This window comes from Anolis carolinensis, unplaced genomic scaffold (assembly GCF_035594765.1).
Source record: "Anolis carolinensis isolate JA03-04 unplaced genomic scaffold, rAnoCar3.1.pri scaffold_13, whole genome shotgun sequence".
Taxonomy (NCBI): Eukaryota; Metazoa; Chordata; class Lepidosauria; order Squamata; family Dactyloidae; genus Anolis; species Anolis carolinensis.
In genome coordinates, this window is record NW_026943824.1 from 18658123 (window position 1) to 18680063 (window position 21941).

Sequence of the window (21941 nt, forward strand, 5' to 3'; positions counted from 1 at the left end):
ATACATAAGCACATTGACATTGAAGAAGATGAAAATCATGATTTAATCATGTCTTCAATTATAGTTTGATGTAAAGATTCAAAAACATTTAAACTACCGAGGCCTCAATTAATGTAATTTTATTGGTATCTCGGCTTATACTGGAGTCAATGTTTTCCCAGTTTTTTTTTGTGGTAAAATGAGGTGCCTCGGCTTATATTCGGGTCGTCTTATACTTGAGTATATAGGGTAATTTACGTTCACCATAAAAACATCCAGCAGCGTGCGTGCAGAAGAACGAGGAAGCACTCCATGAAGGACTCGGGTGTCACAGGGGACAATGGAATCGAGCAGACCCTCATGAAGCCAGAAAGCTGGAAAATGTTAAATTGCCTCTGTGTCTGTCTATATATGTTGTATGCCTAACGGCATTGAATGTTTGCTATGTATATGTGCACTGTGATCCGAGTTATTTTCACAAGCAATCCATCCAACATTAAACTTAACAATGCACAAGGCAACCATCTTATATCGAATCTCTGTATTTATTTAATGGCTATATAACCAAGTCTTATTTGCGTGGAAAATGGCTGCGACAGACTTGGAATAACTGTTCCCAATTTTGGATCCAAATGTGGATTCTGGCTATTTTCCCAGCTCTTAAGAAAACAGCCTTTCTTGCCAGTTCTTTCTAAACCACTTGCATAATATTAGAGAATATTAGAGCATCGGATCTAACCGGACGCTTAATTGAAACGTTTCACTAATGACCCAAACCGGCGTCCTCTAATCTCGACAAATACAAGTCTTGCCTTCTGATTAAAGAGATTTTTCATATTTCCCAGGCTGATGCCATTTACTAATTAGGCCCAACTGATGTTTCGGTTATCAAAACACTAATATTTAAAAGCGTGCACATTTCGACTCACAGACATTCATTAGGCTGAAATTATTTGTTTGATAGGTTTTCTTTTTAGAGCAAAAAATCAAATGAACCATGTAAAGCTACTGTGCTATTAAAGCTGTACATTTAAATATTCCTATCTCTAATCTATATATATAAAAGAGTGATGGCATCACGGCGACCCACAAAACAACAAAACTACAGGCCCTCCAACCCCGAAATTTGACAACACAACCCATCATCCACGCCTCTAGGTTGATACAACAAAAAGATAAGAAAAATAAAGTCCTAATTAGAGAGAGAGGAATAATTGCTTTTATCCAATTGCTGCCAGTTAGAAGGCTAAGCTCCTCCAACTTGGTCTCCTAGCAACCCAATAAAAAATAATAAAAAACACTAAAAATTAATACAATAAAATACTATAATAACAGAAAATAACTAAAAATAATACAAGAAAATAATAAAATATAATAAATAAAAATATAACTTACAATAAAATTAATAAAAAATTGCAAATAACGTCAAATAAAAATTACACAACAATTTTTAACCAATACCACCACCACTTTGCCACAGCAACGCGTGGCCGGGCACAGCTAGTCTATATATATAAAAGGGTAATGGAATCACGGCACCGGACAAAACAACTAAACTAAATGCCCCACAACCTCGAAAATTGACAGCACAACCTCTCATCTATGCCTCTACGTTCATACAACAAAAATAAAATAAAAATAAAATCCTAACCACAGCAACGCGTGGCCGGGCACAGCTAGTTACCATATATACTTGAGTATAAGCCAACCTGAATATAAGCCGGGGCACCTAATTTTACCGCAAAAAACTGGGGAAACTTATTGACTCGAATATAAGCTGAGGGTGGGAAATGCAGCAACTACTGGTAAATTTCAAAATGAAAATACCGTATATACTCGAGTATAAGCCGACCCTAATATAAGCTGGGGCACCTAATTTTACCGCAAAAAACTGGGGAAACCTACTGATTCTAGTATAAGCCGAGCGTGGAAAATGCAGCAGCTAATGATAAATTTCAGAATGAAAATAGATCCCAATGAAATTATATTGAGGTATCAGTAGGTTAAAGGTTTCTAAATATTTACCGTATTTCAAAGAAAAACAGTAAACTAGCTCTGTAAGTGGAAAAGTAGGGTAAAAAAACCCATTATGGTATTAACAATAATTTAATAATAATAATAACAATAATAATAACTTCATTTGTACCCTGCCTTATCTATCTCCCCATGGGGACTCAGGCCAGCTTCCAACATAATAACAGGCAAACATTCAATGCCAACATAAACAATGCAGAGCTAGATATAGATCTATAATTATCTATACTAATTTCACATATGCATTTCCCCCTGAAATGTTTGTAAATCCTCTCTCTATATATGTGCATTTCCCTCCTGCAATATTTGCAAGCCTTATATATCTATATTGATATCTATCTATCTAGACATCTCTTTATATATAGATAATTGTATCTGTATAAGATTTGCAAAGACTTGCAAACATGTGAGGTGAAAATTCATATATAAAAAATATATAAATATATTATATATTGCAAGTAACGAAAAAGTAAACACTGATAAGGGAGGGTAAGATGAGAGATAAATATTAGTCATGTCCGATCGATGAAAAAAATGTTTCAATTCTCGTTTCTAAAGTAGGGGGCGCTGGCGCTTCGATATAGAAAGTATTTCCGATTTTTTCACCCAAAAATTTCAGATATTTCCGAAAATTCGTAATGATCCTAAATGTTTCTAAAATGGCGGACGCGCATGCGCAATCGCCAAAAAAAAAAAAAAAGGAACCCCGGGGGGGGGGGACTTTTACAGGGCTCTCCTTCCCTCATTTCTTGAGCTATCCTCATCAACCCTAGCCCCCACCTTTGCGTCCATCGTGGAAGCTTCTGATTGGCTGGGGAGCGGCAGCCTTTTAGGCTGCGCTAAGCTCCCATTCAAGGTAGGTTGCAGAAATAATTTAATTTAAAAATATTTTTAAAAATATATTAAAACAAAATTTTGGGGGAAAAAATTAACGAAACATTAAGAGACAATTAGAGAATGGGCCAACAATGGTTCGAATTACATTGCTGGTTGCGCTGTGAGACAATGTCTCGGAATGCGTATCAAAAAGCGAGAACAATCCGAAATAATTCCGATATACAATTCAAAACGATTTTTTGGACATGTCTAATATACAGGTACATGGAAATCTCTAGATATCTATATGTATATAGGATTTGCAAAGACTTGGGGAAATATCTAAAATTAATGTAGATAGATTAAATTTGAGCTTTATGTAAATATTCAAAAACATTCAACCTACTGATGCCTCAATTAATGTAACTTTATTGGTATCTATAGCTTTTCTTAAGAAAGAGGGCTTCGGCGAGCCTCGCCAGTTGGGGAGAATAGAAAAACATTTGATTTAATGGGAGAGTCAGAGACTTCTGCGGAAATGCTGTATCGGTTCAACTCCAGAAAGGTTTGTTTGCTGGCCCCGTTAGCAGTTGCAATTAATCACCAAGGACAAAATTAACTAGGCGGCAGGCAATTAGCATCTGCTGCGTGGATCTAATGGTTCCTGTTTGTGGTGAGCAATGAGACACAAACTAGCAATCGAGGCACAATTATTTGTCTTGGGCAGCAGGTTTAAATGCAAGGCCAAGCAGGAGCTGGAACCAGAGATATTTGCATCGTAAGAACTGAGTCAGGAGCAAGGCGGCTGCTCGTTGTGAGTGCAAGCGGGGTCCCGGCATTCATGTGGGAGGCATTTCTAGAGATCTTGGGAAGCAGCTCAGACTGCAACGTGGTTATCACAAAGGGCAAGGAAGCTGAGCTTAATGGTAGATCAGTCTTCTCTAGAAATCAGAAGCAATTACCATATATACTCAAAAATAAGCTGAGTTGTTCAGCCCTTTTTATGCGTTGAAAAAGCCTCCCCTGGCTTATAACCGGGTCAAGGTCAAGCCGGCAGCGGAGCCTGGAGGCTGTTGCTTGAAATATATGATCTATTTATCTCTCATCTTACCCTCCCTTATCAGTGTTTACTTTTCCGTTACTTGCAATATAGGATATATTTATCTCTCATCTTACCCTCCCTTATCAGTCTTTACTTTTCCGTTGCTTGCAATATATGATCTATTTATCTTTCATCTTACCCTCCCTTATCAGTATTTACTTTTCCGCTACTTGCAATATATATTTATCTCTCATCTTACCCTCCCTTATCAGTCTTTACTTTTCCGTTGCTTGAAATATATGATCTATTTATCTCTCATCTTACCCTCCCTTATCAGTGTTTACTTTTCCGTTGCTTGCAATATATGATCTATTTATCTTTCATCTTACCCTCCCTTATCAGTCTTTACTTTTCCGTTGCTTGCAATATATGATCTATTTATCTTTCATCTTACCCTCCCATATCAGTATTTACTTTTCCGCTACTTGCAATATATATTTATCTCTCATCTTACCCTCCCTTATCAGTGTTTACTTTTCCGTTGCTTGCAATATATGATCTATTTATCTTTCATCTTACCCTCCCATATCAGTGTTTATTGTTCCGCTACTTGCAATATATGATCTATTTATCTTTCATCTTACCCTCCCATATCAGTGTTTACTTTTCCGTTACTTGCAATATATGACATTTATCTCTCCTCTTACCCTCCCTTATCAGTGTTTACTTTTCCAAAGCCTCCCTTGCTCTTAACCAAGGGAATGTTTTGAAAAGCGAGCATAGCCTCATGAAGCTGGAGAATGTTAAACTGCTTCTGTGTCTGTCTCTATGTCATATGTCTATTGGCACTGAATGTTTGCCACGTATACGTTCATTGTGATCCACCCTGTTTTTATTACAGAAACAATTAGGAAATGACATTTATCGTCCAGGAACAAAAATCATGTTGCAGAGTGTAATCATCCTAATACGGCAGAACATACCTCTGTGAACTGCAGCCTTCCAAAATCGCTCGGCGGACTTGCAATTTTGAACACTTTCTTGGGCATCACCCACGTCTCTAAGGTCTCAAGCCGACTGGCCGCCAGGTTGGTGGCATGGTGCCGGACGAGGAAACCCTGGAAATGGTCCGCAAGGAAGTAGAGGTGGACGGAAATGGGGTGCCCCATTGCGTAGTACCTGGAAAAAGACAAAACATGGCTTGGGAAGAGGTTGATAAGCCGCTCAAAGGAAGAACAAGATTTTTTTTACTCCTAAAGCAATGGTTCCCAACCTTTTTGTGACCGGGGACCACTCTCCAACACTAGTAGCAAAAGGGTTACGAATCAGTTTTTGATCAACTTTAGATTCAGTTTGGTTATTTGGGGCGTGTCAAGGTAATGGTTAAATGTAGTGAAATGTTCAAGCCATTGTAAGTGTGTAAGTTTGCTTCAGCGAGCAATCCAGGACTGAAGTAGTTAATTGCATAGAGCAATGATTTACTGCCGAGAGGGAAAGGAATGAAACTTCCGCTTTTGCCTCCGTAGAAGGAAACTGAGGATGGAATTTGGGAGGAGTTATTCTTTACTGGTAAGAGTTTTTTCAGTCGCCATTAATCTGTCAGAGCAACATGTGTCCGAGCAGCTCTGACTACTATCTATGTAAATAGTTGTACAATAAATATTCATTACCGCCGGAATTGGCTGACAGCTATGCAGTCTTATTTGTAGTTAATCGCATAGAGCAATGATTTGCTGCTGAGAGGGAAAGGAATGAAACTTCGGGAGGAGTTATTCTTTACTGATAAGAGTTCTTTCATTCGCCGTTAATTTTCTGTTGGAGCAACATGTGTTCGAGCAGCTCTAACTACTATCTATGTAAATAGTTGTACAATAAATATTCATTACCGCCGGAATTGGCTGACAGCTATGCAGTTTTATTTGTAGTTAACTGCATAGAGCAATGATTTATTGCCTAGAGAGAAAGGAATGAAACTTCCGCTTTTGCCTACGTAGAAGGAAACATGTCACTGTGGATGGAATTTGGGAGGAGTTATTCTTTACTGATAAGAGTTCTTTCAGTCGCCATTAATCTGTCAGAGCAACATGTGTCCGAGCAGCTCTGGCTACTATCTATGTAAATAGTTGTACAATAAATATTCATTACCGCCGGGATTGGCTGACAGCTATGCAGTCTTGTTTGTTCGTTTGCCGAACGGAGGGGAGCATTGAGACGGAAGTCTGTAAGTGTCTCAATATATCCGCTAGGCATGTCCGATCGATGAAAAAAATGTCTCAATTCTCGTTTCTAAAGTAGGGGGCGCTGGCGCTTCGATATAGAAAGTATTTCCGATTTTTTTCACCCAAAAATTTCGGATATTTCCGAAAATTCGTAATGATCCTAAATGTTTCTAAAATGGCGGACGCGCATGCGCAATCGCCAAAAAAAAGGAACCCGGGGAGGGGGGGACTTTTACAGGGCTCTCCCGCCCTCATTTCTTGAGCTATCCTCATCAACCCTAGCCCCCACCTTTGCGTCCATTGTGGAAGCTTCTGATTGGCTGGGGAGCGGCAGCCATGTTAGGCTGCGCTAAGCTCCCATTCTAGGTAGGTTGCAGAAACAAAAGAAAATTAAAAAATATTTTTAAAAATATATTTTAAAAAAAATTGGGGGGAAAAAAATTAACGAAACATTAAGAGACGATTAGAGAATGGGCCAACAATGGTTTGAATTACATTGCTGGTTGCGCTGTGAGACAATGTCTCGGAATGCATATCAAAAAGCGAGAACAATCCGAAATAATTCCGATATACGATTCAAAACGATTTTTTGGACATGTCTAATATCCGCCTCACATCTATCATCCACATTCTGACAGGGGCTGGGATGCATAGTTCACCTGCAATCTAAGAGCGCTCTCAACCACACCAACGATGGACCGGGAACTAACTTGGCACACAGACCCAACATGGCTAACTGGCAGGCTTTGTGGGTGATTGACCTTGGCATCAGAGAGTTATAGTTCTCCCGTATTAAGAGAATCCAGAATCCAGCAGATGAGAGATCTTGCCTAAACTTGGCACACAGACCCAACATGGCCAACTGTGAATACTAGCGGAGGTTGGGGAGGGTTGGTCCAAGATTTTTGGGAATTTTAGTTTTCCTGCATACCAGGACAGAGAAGTGTAATTTGGAGGAAGAGGAGTGTAGTAGAATGGAAAAATAATTGGAAAAAAGACGGGAGATGGATGGATAATAGCACTGAAACAACTCATAAACGTACCGGCAGCTGTTGTCGCCGTTGGTGTGGAACGAGGTTGCCGCTCTCCGGAGGCCCAAACGGGAAAACGAGTGGTACATGCTCAGTGCAACGTCGCTGATGCTGTGGGTGCCGTCGGGTTCGTCGTAGACGTTCTCCCAGTAGGACCGCAGGCCGGGCATCCCGGAGGGATAGTTGCCGTACAAGTAGGAATCCAACTGGCCGATGATTTCTTGATTCACCACCGCCTCAAATTTGCGCGCAAAGAAGGTCGGCCTCGCCGTTTGCTGGAAGGACACGAAACGAACGTCAACAAGAGGAGAAGCTGCCGATTTTAAAGAATGTGATATCCTTTCAAACATGACTATCATGTGTCGTCGAAGGCTTTCATGGCCGGAATCACTGGGTTGCTGTGAGTTTCCCAGGCCATGTTGCTGCAGCATTCTCTCCTGACATTTCACCCACATCTATGGCAGGCATCCTCAGAGGCTGTGAGGTCTGTTGGAAACTGTTGGCAAGTGGGGTTTTTTATATATATATATATATACTAGCTGTGCCCTGCCACGTGTTGCTGTGGCCCATAGGAATTGCACTGAATAGCTCCGGTTTATGGGTTTTTTTTTTTAGGCCCTGTGGAGGTTCATGACGTGATATTTTGTGGTTTCAACCTCGAGGCGTGGATGATGGATTGTGTGTGAAATTTCGAGGTTGGGGGGTGTTTAGTTTTGTTGTTTTGCTCGGTGCCAGGATTCCATCACTCTTTTATATATATAGACTAGCTGTGCCCGGCCACGCGTTGCTGTGGCAAAGTATGGTGGTATGGGAAATAAAGTATTGAGGAATTGGTGGTAGTTAAGGTAAAGGGTCCCCTGGGCTGAGTGGGTTGCTAGGAGACCAAGTGAGCGGAGCTTAGCCTTCTAACTGGCAGCAATTGGATAAAAACAATTATTCCTCTCCCTCTAATTAGGACTTTATTTTTCTTTTCTTTTTGTTGTATCAACCTAGAGGCATGGATGAGGGGTTGTGCTGTCAATTTTCGAGGTTGGGGGGTGTTTACTTTTGTTGTTTTGTTCGCTGCCGTGATGCCATAACTCTTCTATATATATAAGAGTGATGGCATCACGGCGACCCACAAAACAACAAAACTACAGGCCCCCCAACCTCGAAATTTGACAACACAACCCATCATCCACGCCTCTAGGTTGATACAACAAAAAGAAAAGAAAAATAAAGTCCTAATTAGAGAGAGAGGAATAATTGCTTTTATCCAATTGCTGCCAGTTAGAAGGCTAAGCTCCTCCAACTTGGTCTCCTAGCAACCCAATAAAAAATAATAAAAAACACTAAAAATAATTTAAAACACTAAAAATTAATACAATAAAATAATAAAATGTAATAAATAAAAAGATAACTTACAATAAAATTAATTAAAAAAATACAAATAACGTCAAATAAAAATTACACAACAATTTTAAACCAATACCACCACCACTTTGCCACAGCAACGTGTGGCCGGGCACAGCTAGTTTATATATATAGATGGAATAATGTCCAGGTTGAGAGACAGAACTGCTTGAGGCAAGTGTGAATGTTGCAATTGGCCACCTTGATTAGCATTGAATGGCCTTGCAGCTTCAAAGCCTGACTGCTTCCTGCCTGGGGGGGGAATCCTTTGTTGGAAGGTGTTAGCTGGCCCTGATTGTTACCTGTCTGGAATCCTTTGTTGGGAGGAAAATGAACCCCGCTGACGTCAGATCTGGACCAAACTTGGCACACAGACCCAACATTGCTGATGCAGCACACAAGCTTTGTTTGGAGGCGATTGATCTTGGATCTGGGAGTTATAGTTCTCCTACATCCAGAGAGCCCTGAACCCAGCCAACGATGGATCTGGACCAAACTTGGCACACAGACCCAACATGGCCAACTGTGGATATTGGCACGGTTTTGGGGTGATTGCCCTGGGAATCTGGGAGTTGTAGTTCACCCTTATCCTGACAGCACTTAACCCTGCTAATGATGGATCTGGACCAAACTTAAGTGATATGGTTGACTTCCTTTCTTCTTTCTTCCAGTTTTCTGGTTTCTCTTACGTATAGTTTTCCTTTAGATAATCTTCTAGATCCAGTCAGTTTTCTTCATTCTATTATCTGTATTTTCTTTAACTAAAAAGGTTAATCTGTCCATGTCTTTTATCTCTACAATTTTATCTATCCACAGATCTTTTGTAGGTGGAGAATCCGATTTCCAATATTTGGCGATTATGATTCTCGCTGCAGTTATAAAATAAGTGAAAAGTTTGTCTTTGCTTGTGTCCAATTTTTCTTTTGGGTCTGCAAGGCCTAATAGGAAGATTTCTGGTTTCAGCTCCAAATTTAATTTTAAGATTTTATTACATTCTTTTTGTATTACCTTCCAATAACTACCCTGTTTCCCCTAAAATAAGACATCTCCAGAAAATAAGACCTAGTAGAAGTTTTGCTGAATTGCTAAATATAAGGCCTCCCCCGAAAGTAAGAATCATAGAATCATAGAATCATAGAATAGTAGAGTTGGAAGAGACCTCAAGGGCCATCTAGTCCAACCCCCCGCTAAGAAGCAGGAAATCGCATTCAAAGCACCCCCGACAGATGGCCATCCAGCCTCTGCTTAAAAGCCTCCAAAGAAGGAGCCTCCACCACGGCCCGGGGGAGAGAGTTCCACTGCCGAACAGCCCTCACAGTGAGGAAGTTCTTCCTGATGTTCAGGTGGAATCTCCTTTCCTGTAGTTTGAAGCCATTGTTCCGTGTCCTAGTCTGCAGGGCAGCAGAAAATAAGCTTGCTCCCTCTTCCCTATGACTTCCCTTCACATATTTGTACATGGCTATCATGTCTCCTCTCTCTCAGCCTTCTCTTCTGCAGGCTAAACATGCCCAGCTCTTTAAGCCTCTCCTCATAGGGCTTGTTCTCCAGACCCTTAATCATTTTAGTCTCCCTCCTCTGGACGCTTTCCAGCTTGTCAGCATCTCCCCTCATCTGCGGTGCCCAAAACTGGACACAGTATTCCAGGTGTGGTCTGACCAAGGCAGAATAGAATAAGGGGGAGCAGGACTTCCCTGGATCTAGACGTTATTCCCCTATTGATGCAGGACAGAATCCCATTGGCTTTTTTAGCTGCCGCATCACATTGCAGGCTCATGTTTAACTTGTTGTCCACGAGGACTCCAAGATCTTTTTCGCACACACTGCTGTCAAGCCAGGCATCGTCCCCCATTCTGTATCTTTGATTTCCATTTTTTCTGCCGAAGTGAAGTATCTTGCATTTGTCCCTGTTGAACTTCATTTTGTTAGTTTTGGCCCATCTCTCTAGTCTGTCAAGATCGTTTTGAATTCTGCTCCTGTCTTCTGGAGTGTTAGCTATCCCTCCGAGTTTGGTGTCATCTGCAAACTTGATGATCGTGCCTTCTAACCCTTTGTCTAAGTCGTTAATAAAGATGTTGAACAGAACCGGGCCCAGGACGGAGCCCTGCGGCACTCCACTTGTCACTTCTTTCCATGATGAAGACGACGCATTGGTGAGCACCCTTTGGGTTCGTTCACTTAGCCAATTACAGATCCACCTAACCGTAGTTTTGTCTAGCCCACATTTTACTAGTTTGTTTGCCAGAAGGTCGTGGGGGACTTTGTCGAAGGCCTTACTGAAATCTAGATATGCTACATCCACGGCATTCCCTGTATCGACCCAACTCGTAACTCTATCGAAAAAAGAGATCAGATTAGTCTGGCATGACTTGTTTTTGGTAAATCCGTGTTGACTATTAGCAATGACCGCATTTGTTTCTAAGTGTTTGCAGACCACTTCCTTAATGATCTTTTCCAGAATCTTGCCTGGTATTGATGTGAGGCTGACCGGACGGTAATTGTTTGGGTCGTTCTTTTTTCCCTTCTTGAAGATAAATAGGGACCACATTCGCCCTCCTCCAATCTGCTGGGACTTCTCCCGTTCTCCAAGAACTCTCGAAGATAATTGCTAGTGGTTCTGAAATAACTTCCGCTAGTTCCTTCAATACTCTTGGATGTAGCTGATCTGGCCCTGGGGACTTGAATTCGTTTAGAGTGGCCAGGTGTTCCTGGACAACTTGTTTCCCTATTTGGGGTTGGATTTCCCCCAAACCTTCGTCCATTCCATGTTGCTGAGGTTGAAGATGGCTTTCTTTTTGTGAGAAGACCGAGGCAAAGAAGGCATTAAGCAGTTCTGCCTTTTCCCTATCCCCTGTCACCATCACCCCATCTACTCCTTGCAGTGGCCCTATCGCCTCCTTTTTCTTCCTTTTTCTACCAACATAAGCAAAAAAACCTTTTTTGTTGTTTTTTATGTCCCTGGCAAGCCTGAGCTCATTTTGCGCTTTAGCCTTGCGAACCTTTTCCCTACAGGAGTTGGCTATACGTTTGAATTCTTCTTTGGTGATTTCTCCCCTTTTCCACTTCTTGTGCATGTCACTTTTGAGCTTTAGCTCCGTTAGAAGTTCTTTGGACATCCATTCTGGCTTCTTTGCACTTGTCTTATTTTTCTTCTTTGTTGGCACTGTTTGCATTTGCGCCTTGAGTATTTCACTTTTGAAAAACTCCCATCCATCCTTAACTCCCTTGTTTTTTAATATCGGCGTCCATGGAATGCCGCTCAGTAATTCCTTCATTTTTTGGAAGTCAGCTCTCTTAAAGTCCAGAATGCGTGTTTGACTTGTCTTAGTTTCAGCATTCCTTTGTATTGCAAACTGCAGGAGCACATGGTCACTTGCCCCTAAGGATCCAACCACTTCAACTGTATTGATCAGGTCTTCCACATTTGTTAAGATTAGATCAAGAGTTGCTGATCCCCTTGTTGCCTCTTCTACCTTCTGGACCATAAAATTATCTGCAAGGCAAGTGAGGAATTTGTTGGACTTTGTACTCTTGGCTGAGTTTGTTTTCCAGCAGATATCGGGATAATTGAAATCGCCCATGACTACTATATCTCTTCTTTGTGCCTGTTTGGTCAGCTGTTGACAGAAGGCTTCATCAAGTCCTTCATCCTGACTCGGAGGTCTGTAGTAGACACCCACGACAAGATCTTTTTGAGTCCCGGTTCCCTTGATTCTTATCCAGATGCTTTCAAGCTGGTTTCCCGGATTACAGTCTTGCATTTCTTCTGCAACGTAACTGTTTTTGACATATAAAGCTACTCCCCCTCCTCTCCCCTTTGTTCTATTTCTGTGAAAGAGGTTATAGCCCTCAATGGTTAAATTCCAGTGATGGGAGTCATCCCACCAGGTTTCAGTGATGCCTATGACATCGTATGTGTGGTGCTGTGCTAGGAGTTGGAGTTCGTCTTGCTTATTTCCCATGCTCTGAGCATTAGTGTAAAGACATGTAAGCCCCTGTGACCTCCCCTCGAACTGTTTATTTGGGATTATTGTGCTCTCTGTACTTGGTCCTTGCTGTGTTTGTGCAGCCCTCCGTTTAGCCTTACGGCGGTTCCCTGTGGTCGTGGGTAATATAGTGTTCGCCAGGCTGTTGTTCCCCTCCCCCAGTGGATTTAGTTTAAAGTGCGCCTGATGAGGTTTGTGAGTCTGTGTGCAAAAAGATGTTTTCCTACTTGTGTGAGATGCACCCCATCGCTTGCCAGTAGACCTAGAAAAGGTTTTGTTTGGAAGCATGCCCACCAAATAGAACACCAGAACATGTAGGTTTGGTAAATGTACGTACTATAGATTGTTGTACATGGAAATAGTGGTAATAACAAGAAATTCTTGATAGGATTCAGTTTGTCTACAACTACTGTACAGTATATAATAAATGTTCATTTTTTTGTTCAACAATAAATGTGAATTCTTCTTCATGAAAAAAATAAGACATCCCCTAAATATAAGACCTAGAGCATTTTTGAGAGCAAAAATTAATATAAGACACTGTCTTATTTTTGGGGAAACACGGTAGTTACTTTTTTACAATTCCACCACATATGGAAGTAGGAACCGACTTGTTCTTTACACCTCCAGCAGTTATTATTTGCCTTTTTCCACATTAGTCCTATTTTTTTTTTTTTGGAGTCAGATACCATCTGTGAATTACTTTTAACCAATTTTCTTTAAGTTCCGTTGCATATATATGTATTTCATTTAACTCCACTTGCCTCATTTCCAACAGACCTCTGAAGATGCCATTAGCCACAGATGCATGTGAAACATCAGGAGAGAATGCTACCGGAACATGGCCATACAGCTCCCAAAATGTATAGCAACCCAGTGATTCCGGCCATGGAAGCCTTTGAGAAGACAATGATAATTTCCCTGGATAAAAAGGGCGCTGCCAAGCCGATCCAGCCGTGCAACTCGGTGCCTTTACTCGGTGTTGGCTTGACTCCGCCAGGCTCCCTTTTCCCGCCCCGTACCTGGAACCGGTGGAAATCGGCCGGCTTGAAGTCGTTTGGAGAGCAGCCACACCAGTCCACAATGTTCTTGTACTGACACTTGCAGCCCAGCTTGCGGTTCCAGTTGGTGATGCGCAGGTTGTTGTCCACCATGGAGTCACAATGAGGGCTGTTCTCCAGGACCGTGTGGAAGAAAGACTGTGAAAAGACACACAAATCCACACCAAGATGAACTAGGAAGAATCAAGGCACAAACAGAGCTGGACAGGAGGAGAGAAGCTGTGTCGTCGAAGGCTTTCATGGCCGGGATCACAGGGTTGTTGTATGTCTTTCGGGTTGTGTGGCCATGTTCCAGAAGCATTCTCTCCTGACGTTTCGCCCACATCTATGTGGGCGAAACGTCAGGAGAGAATGCTTCTGGAACATGGACACACAGCCCGGAAGACTCACAGCAACCCTGGAAAAATAATTCCCTTCCGAGCCCATTTTGCCATAACAGCTTATCTCCTGGGTTGTTGTATGTCTTTCGGGTTGTGTGGCCATGTTCCAGAAGCATTCTCTCCTGACGTTTCGCCCACACCTATGGCAGGCATCCTCAGAGGTTGTGAGGTTTGTTGTCAAAGGCTTTCACGACCAGAATCACTGGGTTGCTGTGGGTTTTCCAGGCTGTCTGGCCATGTTCCAGAAGCATTCTCTCCTGACGTTTCGCCCACACCTATGGCAGGCATCCTCAGAGGTTGTGAGGTTTGTTGTCAAAGGCTTTCACGACCAGAATCACTGGGTTGCTGTGGGTTTTCCAGGCTGTCTGGCCATGTTCCAGAAGCATTCTCTCCTGACGTTTCGCCCACACCTATGGCAGGCATCCTCAGAGGTTGTGAGGTTTGTTGTCAAAGGCTTTCACGACCAGAATCACTGGGTTGCTGTGGGTTTTCCAGGCTGTCTGGCCATGTTCCAGAAGCATTCTCTCCTGACGTTTCGCCCACATCTGTGGCAGGCATCCTCAGAGGTTGTGAGGTCTGCTGGAAACTAGGCAAGTGGGGTTTATATATCTTCACTTCACTTCACTTTATTTCTTAATTAGTCGCTCTCCACCCGAGTGCTCCGAGCGACTTACCATTTAAAATATCATTCCACAATATAAAAACATTCAACAGTCACTATTTGGCAAATTAGATCTGATTTACTGAAATGCACAACCAAACAGCCAAGTCTGTTTGGACAGACTTTCCCTGTGGAATGTCCAGGGTGGAAGAAAGAAAGAACTCTTGTCTGTTTGAGGCAACAACAACAACAACAACAACAACAACTTTCTTCTATATCTCATCCCATCTCCCCGAAGGGACTCAGGGCGGCTCACATGGGGACCAAGCCCAGCAATACACAATAATAATAATAATAATAATAATAATAATTTTAAAATTTATAACCAGCTTCCATCTCTTCAAGGGGACACAGAGCGGTTCACATAGGGACCAAGCCCGATCAAAATACAACCACATAAATATGTTTAAAACTTATAAAATCATAAACATATAATTCATTAAAACATACTCAAAACCAATAGCTAATCGTCAGGTGCCGTGAACATATGAGTGCGAATGTTGCAATTGGCCACCTTGATTAGCATTGAATAACTTTGCAGCTTCAAAGCCTGGTTGCTTCCCGCCTGGGGGAATCCTTTGTTAGGAGGTGTTAGCTGGCCCTGGCTGTTTCCTGTCTGGAATCCCCCTGTTTTCTGAGTGTTCTTATTTAATTCCAGACAGGAAAAAAAATCAGGGCCAGCCAACACCTTCCAACAAAGGATTTCCCCCCCAGGCAGGAAGCAGCCAGGCTTTGAAGCTGCAAGGCTATTCGGTGCTAATCAAGCTGGCCAATTGCAACATTCACACTTGCCTCCAACAGGCAAGAGTTCTTTCTCCCAACCTGGACATCATTCCACAGATATATAAACCCATAGATGTGGGCGAAACGTCAGGAGAGAATGCTTCTGGAACATGGCCAGACAGCCTGGAAAACCCACAGCAACCCAGTGATTCTGGTCGTGAAAGCCTTTGACAACAAACCTCACAACCTCTGAGGATGCCTGCCATAGGTGTGGGCGAAACGTCAGGAGAGAATGCTTCTGGAATATGGCCAGACAGCCTGGAAAGCTCACAGCGACAAAGTGATTCTGGCCGTGAAAGCCTTTGACAACAAACGTCACAACCTCTGAGGATGCCTGCCATAGGTGTGGGCGAAACGTCAGGAGAGAATGCTTCTGGAATATGGCCAGACAGCCTGGAAAGCTCACAGCGACAAAGTGATTCTGGCCGTGAAAGCCTTTGACAACAAACGTCACAACCTCTGAGGATGCCTGCCATAGGTGTGGGCGAAACGTCAGGAGAGAATGCTTCTGGAATATGGCCAGACAGCCTGGAAAGCTCACAGCGACAAAGTGATTCTGGCTGTGAAAGCCTTTGACAACAAACGTCACAACCTCTGAGGATGCCCACCATAGGTGTGGGCGAAACGTCAGGAGAGAATGCTTCTGGAATATGGCCAGACAGCCTGGAAAGCTCACAGCGACAAAGTGATTCTGGCTGTGAAAGCCTTTGACAACAAACGTCACAACCTCTGAGGATGCCTGCCATAGGTGTGGGCGAAACGTCAGGAGAGAATGCTTCTGGAATATGGCCAGACAGCCTGGAAAGCTCACAGCGACAAAGTGATTCTGGCCGTGAAAGCCTTTGACAACAAACGTCACAACCTCTGAGGATGCCTGCCATAGGTGTGGGCGAAACGTCAGGAGAGAATGCTTCTGGAATATGGCCAGACAGCCTGGAAAACCCACAGCAACCCAGTGATTCCGGCCGTGAAAGCCTTTGACAACAAACCTCACAACCTCTGAGGATGCCTGCCATAGGTGTGGGCGAAACGTCAGGAGAGAATGCTTCTGGAATATGGCCAGACAGCCTGGAAAACCCACAGCAACCCAGTGATTTTGGTCGTGAAAGCCTTTGACAACAAACGTCACAACCTCTGAGGATGCCTGCCATAGATGTGGGCAAAACGTCAGGAGAGAATGCTTCTGGAATATGGCCAGACAGCCTGGAAAACCCACAGCAACCCAGTGATTCCGGCCGTGAAAGCCTTTGACAACAAACGTCACAACCTCTGAGGATGCCTGCCATAGATGTGGGCAAAACGTCAGGAGAGAATGCTTCTGGAATATGGCCAGACAGCCTGGAAAACCCACAGCAACCCAGTGATTTTGGTCGTGAAAGCCTTTGACAACAAACCTCACAACCTCTGAGGATGCCTGCCATAGGTGTGGGCGAAACGTCAGGAGAGAATGCTTCTGGAACATGGCCAGACAGCCTGGAAAACCCACAGCAACCCAGTGATTCTGGTCGTGAAAGCCTTTGACAACAAACCTCACAACCTCTGAGGATGCCTGCCATAGGTGTGGGCGAAACGTCAGGAGAGAATGCTTCTGGAATATGGCCAGACAGCCTGGAAAACCCACAGCAACCCAGTGATTTTGGTCGTGAAAGCCTTTGACAACAAACGTCACAACCTCTGAGGATGCCTGCCATAGGTGTGGGCGAAACGTCAGGAGAGAATGCTTCTGGAATATGGCCAGACAGCCTGGAAAACCCACAGCAACCCAGTGATTCCGGCCGTGAAAGCCTTTGACAACAAACGTCACAACCTCTGAGGATGCCTGCCATAGATGTGGGCAAAACGTCAGGAGAGAATGCTTCTGGAATATGGCCAGACAGCCTGGAAAACCCACAGCAACCCAGTGATTTTGGTCGTGAAAGCCTTTGACAACAAACCTCACAACCTCTGAGGATGCCTGCCATAGGTGTGGGCGAAACGTCAGGAGAGAATGCTTCTGGAACATGGCCAGACAGCCTGGAAAACCCACAGCAACCCAGTGATTCTGGTCGTGAAAGCCTTTGACAACAAACCTCACAACCTCTGAGGATGCCTGCCATAGGTGTGGGCGAAACGTCAGGAGAGAATGCTTCTGGAATATGGCCAGACAGCCTGGAAAACCCACAGCAACCCAGTGATTCTGGTCGTGAAAGCCTTTGACAACAAACGTCACAACCTCTGAGGATGCCTGCCATAGGTGTGGGCGAAACGTCAGGAGAGAATGCTTCTGGAATATGGCCAGACAGCCTGGAAAACCCACAGCAACCCAGTGATTCTGGTCGTGAAAGCCTTTGACAACAAACGTCACAACCTCTGAGGATGCCTGCCATAGGTGTGGGCGAAACGTCAGGAGAGAATGCTTCTGGAATATGGCCAGACAGCCTGGAAAACCCACAGCAACCCAGTGATTCTGACTGTGAAAGCCTTTGACAACAAACCTCACAACCTCTGAGGATGCCTGCCATAGGTGTGGGCGAAACGTCAGGAGAGAATGCTTCTGGAATATGGCCAGACAGCCTGGAAAACCCACAGCAACCCAGTGATTCTGGTCGTGAAAGCCTTTGACAACAAACGTCACAACCTCTGAGGATGCCTGCCATAGGTGTGGGCGAAACGTCAGGAGAGAATGCTTCTGGAATATGCCCAGACAGCCTGGAAAACTCACAGCGACCCAGTGATTCCGGCCGTGAAAGCCTTTGACAACAAAAAGCACACGATTCCATGTACACACAACTGTCCAAGCCAGTGCTCCGCTTCCTACCCAAACGGTTGCGATGCGCTGGGAGCTGAAAATGACCTCCCACTGAAACGCACATCTCGCCCGCAAGGCAACAGAAGGACAATCTGTCTCCTGCAATTATTTCCAAAATGGTTAAGTCTTTATCTGCCAATTCAAGGCGGCGAGGAATCCCAGTCGGGGCTTTCTCATTATATCACTCCAATTTCGGCTGTTATGTAAACCCGGCCTAATGGACACCGACAAGCGTCACCCGGGGGCATCCGAGGAAGGGCCGCAAATTACGCACAGAGGGAAAACGTGGAAAAGAGAGGCACAAAGCAAGGCTCGGATTTGCACAGACAGATTTCCTTGTGTAGAAAGCAAATGCACACACACATAAAGGATGCCTGGCTTCAATAGTCTTAGCATTGAACGGTTGTGTTGTTAAAGGGCAAAGTATGGAACCCTGCGCAGACGGGGAAGCCTTAGCATTGGACGGTTGTGTTGTTAAAGTGCGAAGTATGGAACCCTGCGCAGACGGGGAAGCCTTAGCATTGAACGGTTGTGTTGTTAAAGGGCGAAGTATGGAACCCTGCGCACACGGGGAAGCCTTAGCATTGGACGGTTGTGTTGTTAAAGTGCGAAGTATGGAACCCTGCGCAGACGGGGAAGCCTTAGCATTGGACGGTTGTGTTCTTAAAGTGCGAAGTATGGAACCCTGCGCAGACGGGGAAGCCTTAGCATTGAACGGTTGTGTTGTTAAAGGGCGAAGTATGGAACCCTGCGCAGACGGGGAAGCCTTAGCATTGAACGGTTGTGTTGTTAAAGGGCGAAGTATGGAACCCTGCGCAGACGGGGAAGCCTTAGCATTGGACGGTTGTGTTCTTAAAGTGCGAAGTATGGAACCCTGCGCAGACGGGGAAGCCTTAGCATTGGACGGTTGTGTTCTTAAAGTGCGAAGTATGGAACCCTGCGCAGACGGGGAAGCCTTAGCATTGAACGGTTGTGTTGTTAAAGGGCGAAGTATGGAACCCTGCGCAGACGGGGAAGCCTTAGCATTGGACGGTTGTGTTCTTAAAGTGCGAAGTATGGAACCCTGCGCAGACGGGGAAGCCTTAGCATTGGACGGTTGTGTTGTTAAAGTGCGAAGTATGGAACCCTGCGCAGACGGGGAAGCCTTAGCATTGGACGGTTGTGTTGTTAAAGGGCGAAGTATGGAACCCTGCGCAGACGGGGAAGCCTTAGCATTGGACGGTTGTGTTCTTAAAGTGCGAAGTATGGAACCCTGCGCAGACGGGGAAGCCTTAGCATTGGACGGTTGTGTTCTTAAAGTGCGAAGTATGGAACCCTGCGCAGACGGGGAAGCCTTAGCATTGAACGGTTGTGTTGTTAAAGCGTGAAGTATGGAACCCTGCGCAGACGGGGAAGCCTTAGCATTGGACGGTTGTGTTCTTAAAGTGCGAAGTATGGAACCCTGCGCAGACGGGGAAGCCTTAGCATTGGACGGTTGTGTTCTTAAAGTGCGAAGTATGGAACCCTGCGCAGACGGGGAAGCCTTAGCATTGGACGGTTGTGTTCTTAAAGTGCGAAGTATGGAACCCTGCGCAGACGGGGAAGCCTTAGCATTGGACGGTTGTGTTCTTAAAGTGCGAAGTATGGAACCCTGCGCAGACGGGGAAGCCTTAGCATTGGACGGTTGTGTTGTTAAAGTGCGAAGTATGGAACCCTGCGCAGACGGGGAAGCCTTAGCATTGGACGGTTGTGTTCTTAAAGTGCGAAGTATGGAACCCTGCGCAGACGGGGAAGCCTTAGCATTGGACGGTTGTGTTCTTAAAGTGCGAAGTATGGAACCCTGCGCAGACGGGGAAGCCTTAGCATTGAACGGTTGTGTTGTTAAAGCGTGAAGTATGGAACCCTGCGCAGACGGGGAAGCCTTAGCATTGGACGGTTGTGTTCTTAAAGTGCGAAGTATGGAACCCTGCGCAGACGGGGAAGCCTTAGCATTGGACGGTTGTGTTCTTAAAGTGCGAAGTATGGAACCCTGCGCAGACGGGGAAGCCTTAGCATTGAACGGTTGTGTTGTTAAAGGGCGAAGTATGGAACCCTGCGCAGACGGGGAAGCCTTAGCATTGGACGGTTGTGTTGTTAAAGGGCGAAGTATGGAACCCTGCGCAGACGGGGAAGCCTTAGCATTGAACGGTTGTGTTGTTAAAGCGTGAAGTATGGAACCCTGCGCAGACGGGGAAGCCTTAGCATTGAACGGTTGTGTTGTTAAAGGGCGAAGTATGGAACCCTGCGCAGACGGGGAAGCCTTAGCATTGGACGGTTGTGTTGTTAAAGCGTGAAGTATGGAACCCTGCGCAGACGGGGAAGCCTTAGCATTGAACGGTTGTGTTGTTAAAGTGTGAAGTATGGAACCCTGTGCAGACGGGGAAGCCTTAGCATTGAACGGTTGTGTTGTTAAAGTATGAAGTATGGAACCCTGTGCAGACGGGGAAGCCTTAGCATTGGACGGTTGTGTTGTTAAAGTATGAAGTATGGAACCCTGTGCAGACGGGGAAGCCTTAGCATTGGACGGTTGTGTTGTTAAAGAGGGAAGTATGGAACCCTGCGCAGACGGGGAAGCCTTAGCATTGAACGGTTGTGTTGTTAAAGGGCGAAGTATGGAACCCTGCGCAGACGGGGAAGCCTTAGCATTGGACGGTTGTGTTGTTAAAGGGCGAAGTATGGAACCCTGCGCAGACGGGGAAGCCTTAGCATTGAACGGTTGTGTTGTTAAAGCGTGAAGTATGGAACCCTGCGCAGACGGGGAAGCCTTAGCATTGAACGGTTGTGTTGTTAAAGGGCGAAGTATGGAACCCTGCGCAGACGGGGAAGCCTTAGCATTGAACGGTTGTGTTGTTAAAGTATGAAGTATGGAACCCTGTGCAGACGGGGAAGCCTTAGCATTGAACGGTTGTGTTGTTAAAGTGTGAAGTATGGAACCCTGTGCAGACGGGGAAGCCTTAGCATTGAACGGTTGTGTTGTTAAAGTACGAAGTATGGAACCCTGCGCAGACGGGGAAGCCTTAGCATTGAACGGTTGTGTTGTTAAAGTGTGAAGTATGGAACCCTGCGCAGACGGGGAAGCCTTAGCATTGAACGGTTGTGTTGTTAAAGCGTGAAGTATGGAACCCTGCGCAGACGGGGAAGCCTTAGCATTGAACGGTTGTGTTGTTAAAGCGTGAAGTATGGAACCCTGCGCAGACGGGGAAGCCTTAGCAATGCCCGGGTAATTTGAGAAATTTGTGTGCCAAGTTTGGTCAGGATGTGAAGTTGGCTGGGTTCAGTGCTGTCTGTATAAGGGTGAACTACAACTCCCAGGGCAAGAAGTGAGTGAAGCTACTCGGTCCATCCTCGCCCTATCTGCCCCAGGACGGAAAGGGGTTCATGGGGGTTCTGTGTGCCAAGTTTGGTCCAGTTCCGTCACTGGTGGGTATCGCAGTGGCCTGTGGGAGTTGTAGTGATTGAAAGTACTACAAATCCCATCACTCATGGGCCATCTTCCCGCAAACGGCACCAGGACGTAAAGTGCGTCATGGGAATTAAGTGTGTCGAGTTTGGTCCAGATCCGTCACTGGTGGGCATCGCAGTGGCCTGTGGGAGTCGTAGCGATTGAAAGTACTACAAATCCCATCACCCATGGTCCATCGTCCCGCAAACGGCACCAGGACATAAAGTGCGTCATGGGGGTTAAGTGTGTTGAGTTTGGTCCAGATCCGTCATTCGTGGCGGTTGTACTTGTCCGTGTAAGTGGTGGCCAATC

The 21941-nt window shown here is 44.8% G+C and overlaps 1 protein-coding gene across 1 annotated transcript in view; it reads right to left on the reverse strand.

Moving 5' to 3' along the window:
- xylt1 (xylosyltransferase 1) overlaps nucleotides 1-21941 on the reverse strand; it is a 133591-nt gene that overhangs the window by 12757 nt on the left and 98893 nt on the right. The window contains exons 8-10 of the mRNA XM_062964580.1: nucleotides 13519-13695; nucleotides 7134-7396; nucleotides 4855-5050 (exon numbers count right to left, since the gene is read on the reverse strand). Of these exons, the coding sequence (XP_062820650.1) occupies nucleotides 4855-5050; nucleotides 7134-7396; nucleotides 13519-13695 (636 nt within the window). The remainder of the gene's footprint in view (nucleotides 1-4854; nucleotides 5051-7133; nucleotides 7397-13518; nucleotides 13696-21941) is intronic.